We start from the raw sequence: 4,710 nt of genomic DNA on the forward strand, positions 1-4,710 counted from the left end.
CCCTTTCCATCCCCTTTCCCAGCCCCCTTTCCAGCCCCCTTTCCAGCCCCCTTTCCAGCCCTTTCCCAGCCCTTTCCCAGCCCTTTTCCAGCCCCTTTTCCTGACCTTTTCCAGCCCTTTCCCAGCTCCTTTTCCAGTCCCTTTCCAGCCCTTTCCAGCCCCCTTTCCAGCCCTTTCCCAGCCCCTTTCCCAGCCCTTTTCCATCCCCTTTCCATCCCTTTTCCCAGCCCTTTTCCATCCCCTTTTCCAGCCCCCTTTCCAGCCCTTTCCCAGCCCTTTCCCAGCCCTTTTCCAGCCCCTTTTCCTGACCTTTTCCAGCCCTTTCCCAGCTCCTTTTCCAGTCCCTTTCCAGCCCTTTTCCATCCCCTTTTCCAGCCCTTTCCAGCCCCCTTTCCAGCCCTTTCCCAGCCCCTTTTCCAGCCCTTTTCCATCCCCTTTCCATCCCCTTTCCCAGCCCTTTCCCAGCCCCTTTTCCAGCCCCCTTTCCAGCCCTTTCCCAGCCCTTTCCCAGCCCTTTCCCAGCCCCTTTTCCTGACCTTTTCCATCCCATTCCCAGCCCCTTTTCCAGTCCCTTTCCAGCCCCTTTTCCGTCCCCTTTTCCAGCCCTTTCCAGCCCCTTTTCCAGCCCTTTCCAGCCCCCTTTCCAGCCCTTTCCCAGCCCCTTTCCCAGCCCTTTTCCATCCCTTTTTCCAGCCCTTTTCCAGCCCCTTTCCATCCCCTTTCCCAGCCCTTTTCCATCCCCTTTTCCAACCCCTTTTTCCAGCCCCTTTTTCCAGCCACTTTCCAGCGGCCGTGACCGCCGGAGGACGCGGGGGGAGGGGGGAGTGTGAAATTCCCACTCCAAGGGTGGGATCGGGATGGGATTAACCCTTCCCAGGGCTGGGGCTGGAAATTCCCACTCCAGGGCCGGGATCGGGATGGGATTAACCCTTCCCAGGGCTGGGAGTGTGGAATTCCCACTCCAAGGGTGGGATCGGGATGGGATTAACCCTTCCCTGGGCTGGGATTAACCCTTCCCTGGGCTGGGGCTGGAAATTCCCACTCCAAGGGTGGGATCGGGATGGGATTAACCCTTCCCAGGACTAGGAGTGTGGAATTCCCACTCCAAGGGTGGGATCGGGATGGGATTAACCCTTCCCTGGGCTGGGAGTGTGGAATTCCCACTCCAAGGGTGGGATCGGGATGGGATTAACCCTTCCCAGGGCTGGGGCTGGAAATTCCCACTCCAAGGGTGGGATCGGGATGGGATTAACCCTTCCCAGGGCTGGGGCTGGAAATTCCCACTCCAAGGCCGGGATCGGGATGGGATTAACCCTTCCCAGGGCTGGGAGCGTGGAATTCCCACTCCAAGGCCGGGATCGGGATGGGATTAACCCTTCCCAGGGCTGGGGCTTGAAATTCCCACTCCAGGGCCGGGATCGGGATGGGATTAACCCTTCCCAGGGCTGGGAGTGTGGAATTCCCACTCCAAGGGTGGGATCGGGATGGGATTAACCCTTCCCAGGGCTGGGAGTGTGGAATTCCCACTCCAAGGGTGGGATCGGGATGGGATTAACCCTTCCCAGGGCTGGGAGTGTGGAATTCCCACTCCAAGGGTGGGATCGGGATGGGATTAACCCTTCCCAGGGCTGGGAGTGTGGAATTCCCACTCCAGGGCCGGGATCGGGATGGGATTAACCCTTCCCTGGGCTGGGGCTGGAAATTCCCACTCCAGGGCCGGGATCGGGATGGGGTTAACCCTTCCCAGGGCTGAGAGTGTGGAATTCCCACTCCAAGGGTGGGATCGGGATGGGATTAACCCTTCCCTGGGCTGGGGCTGGAAATTCCCACTCCAAGGGTGGGATCGGGATGGGATTAACCCTTCCCAGGGCTGGGAGTGTGAAATTCCCACTCCAGGGCCGGGATCGGGATGGGATTAACCCTTCCCTGGGCTGGGGCTTGAAATTCCCACTCCAAGGGTGGGATCGGGATGGGATTAACCCTTCCCAGGGCTGGGAGTGTGGAATTCTCCAAGCTCCGGCTCATCCCAGCTCCCCCAGTCCCTCGGGATCGGGACACCGAGCACCTGGATCTGCCTCTGGACCCCCGGTGACCCCATTCCCGAAATCCCGAGTTTATCCCGGTCCCCCGTGGGGACCTCTTGGATCCAAAGGGAGAAGGGGAAGGCAGCGGGATGGGGCCACCTCCTGTCCCTGCATCCATGGAAACACCGGGAATCCGGGGCCCCCCGGGATCCCGGAGACGGGACACGGGCACATCCAGAGCCTCGGGATCAGGAGGATCCATGGCCGGAACCTGGGAACGTCCCTGTGCCCATCCCGGTTATCCCAAACCTCCCGCTTGCCTCAGCATCCAGAGGCATCGGGGCCACGTTTGGGACGGGATGCGGAAAACCAGGATAAGAAAACCACAGATTCCCCTTCCCAGCATCATCTCCCCTGGGAAGGGAAAACATAAAGAATTGACAGGGAATTTTTAAGGATGAAACCCTTAATTACCAAAAATTCCTTCGGATCCCAAGGCAGCCCCAGTTTTCCTCTCATTTTTCCCCCATTCATGCCTCAGTTTCCGCTGTTTTCCCCCTGTTTCCGCCCCCTTTCCCACCGGGATAACGACCTTTCCTCCCGCTCCCGGCGGTTCACAGGAGTCGGGATGAGCCCTGGGATGAGCTTCCCCCACGGCAGGAATTTTAAGTCGCTCCGATGGATTGTAAATATTTGGGATACGGCTGACGGGGAAGATTTAAACGCTTTAAGAGGGGAAAAATTGGCTCAAGATTCCTGAATCCCTCGGGATCTGCCCGGAGGCTCCTGCCCCGTCCCTGGACCTGCCAGAGCAGCCCCTCTGGATCCCTCTGGATCCCTCTGGATCCTCGGGAATGCGCTGTGTTCCCAAATGCTGGAGGCAGCTGAGCTTTGTGCTGTTTTCCATGGGAAAATCCCGGCTCCGTTGTTTTCTCCGTTGGGAATTTGGACATGGAAAATAGGGCGGGATTAAAGGATGGATGCAAGGATGGAGCCATGGATGGATGGATGGAAGGAAGGAGCTGGGAATGTCCAGCTGGAGAAGGGAAGAATCCAGGGAATCCTTGGAGCCCCTTCCCGAGCCTAATGGGGCTCCAGAAGAGCTGGAGAGGGATTTGGGACAAGGGCTGGAAGGACCTTAAATCCCATCCCATTCCAACCCCGACACTTCCCACTATCCCAGGGTGCTGCAGGCCCCGTCCAGCCTGGCCTTGGTCCGGGAATCCCTTTTCCCAAAGGATGTGGAATCCCTGGATGAGCTCCAAGCCAAATCACCTCGTCTCCCTCATCCTGGGAAAGGTCAGGAGTGGGATAGAGCCTTATTCCAAAGAGAATCCGGTGTTTCCCGAATTTGCCGAGCGGAGTCGATGGAGCAGCAGCGTGGGGGGATCCCAGGGCAGCGGGATCCTCCTTTCCCAACCCTCGTTCCCTCTCCAGACCCCGAGGGAAGATTCCAAGGTGGTGCTGGGGATCGGGATCCTCCTCTCCCAGCCCTTCACTCCTTTCCCAGATCCCACGGGAAGGAGACGAGGTGGTGCCAAATTCCCACAGGAGCGGGATCCGCCTTTCCCAGATCCCAAGGAAAGGAGCCGAGGTCCCAGGGATCAGGATCTGCCTTTCCCAGATCCCAAGGGAAGGAGCCGAGGTCCCAGGGATCAGGATCCTCCTTTCCCAGATCCCGAGGGAAGGAGCCGAGGTCCCAGGGATCAGGATCCTCCTTTCCCAGATCCCATGGGAAGGAGCCGAGGTGGTGCCAAATTCCCACAGGAGCAGGATCCTCCTTTCCCAGATCCCAAGGGAAGGAGCCGAGGTCCCGTGGGATCAGGATCCTCCTTTCCCAGATCCCAAGGAAAGGAGCCGAGGTAGTGCCAAGGTCTCATGGGAGTGGGATCCTCCTTTCCCAGATCCCGAGGGAAGGAGCCGAGGTCCCGTGGGATCAGGATCCACCTTCCCCAGATCCCGAGGGAAGGAGCCGAGGTCCCGTGGGATCAGGATCCTCCTTTCCCAGATCCCGAGGGAAGGAGCCGAGGTCCCGTGGGATCAGGATCCTCCTTTCCCAGATCCCGAGGGAAGGAGCCGAGGTGGTGCCAAGGTCCCATGGGAGCAGGATCCTCCTTTCCCAGATCCCAAGGAAAGGAGCTGAGGTCCCAGGGATCAGGATCCTCCTTTCCCAGATCCCGAGGGAAGGAGCCGAGGTCCCAGGGATCAGGATCCTCCTTTCCCAGATCCTGAGGGAAGGAGCCCAAGTCCCAGAGGATTGGGATTCTCCTCTCCCAGTTCCCGAGGGAAGAACCCGAGCTGGTACCAAGGACCCGGGGGATCGGGATCCTCCTCTCCCAGCCCCTCTTCCCCTCCCAGATCCCAAGGGAAGAATCCGAGGTCCCAGAGGATCGGGATCCTCCTTTCCCATATCCCAAAGTAAAGACTGGAGGTGATGCCGAGATCCCAAAGGATCAGGACCCTCCTCTGGCAGATCCCGAGGGAAGAATCCAAGGTCCCAGAGGATCGGGATCCTCCTTCCCGAACCCCTGAGGGAAGGACTGGGGGCGATGCCGAGATCCCAAAGGATCAGGACCCTCCTCTGGCAGATCCCGAGGGAAGAATCCCAAGTCCCCGAGGATCGGGACCCTCCTCTCCCAGCCCCTCCTCCCTCTCCCTCTCCCTCGGGAAGATCCCAGGCACTCCC

General features: G+C 59.4%; 1 protein-coding gene across 3 annotated transcripts; it reads left to right on the forward strand.

Annotated features, from left to right (window-relative positions):
* Positions 1 to 717: 717 nt before the first annotated feature.
* Positions 718 to 4,678, forward strand: LOC125322747 (basic salivary proline-rich protein 1-like). Of its 3 annotated transcripts, XM_048296817.1 has the most exons (3): positions 718 to 4,053; positions 4,106 to 4,116; positions 4,169 to 4,678. In XM_048296817.1, exons 1-3 carry the CDS (start codon positions 3,392 to 3,394, stop codon positions 4,444 to 4,446), a joined length of 951 nt encoding a protein of 316 aa, XP_048152774.1. In that variant the 5' UTR covers positions 718 to 3,391; the 3' UTR covers positions 4,447 to 4,678. The 3 variants fall into 3 exon arrangements, with proteins under 3 accessions (XP_048152774.1, XP_048152777.1, XP_048152775.1); XM_048296820.1 differs by having other exon boundaries at positions 718 to 4,116; XM_048296818.1 differs by having other exon boundaries at positions 4,106 to 4,222.
* Positions 4,679 to 4,710: the final 32 nt, after the last annotated feature.

The sequence above is a fragment of the Corvus hawaiiensis genome, chromosome 3, assembly GCF_020740725.1.
Source record: "Corvus hawaiiensis isolate bCorHaw1 chromosome 3, bCorHaw1.pri.cur, whole genome shotgun sequence".
NCBI classification, from domain to species: Eukaryota; Metazoa; Chordata; class Aves; order Passeriformes; family Corvidae; genus Corvus; species Corvus hawaiiensis.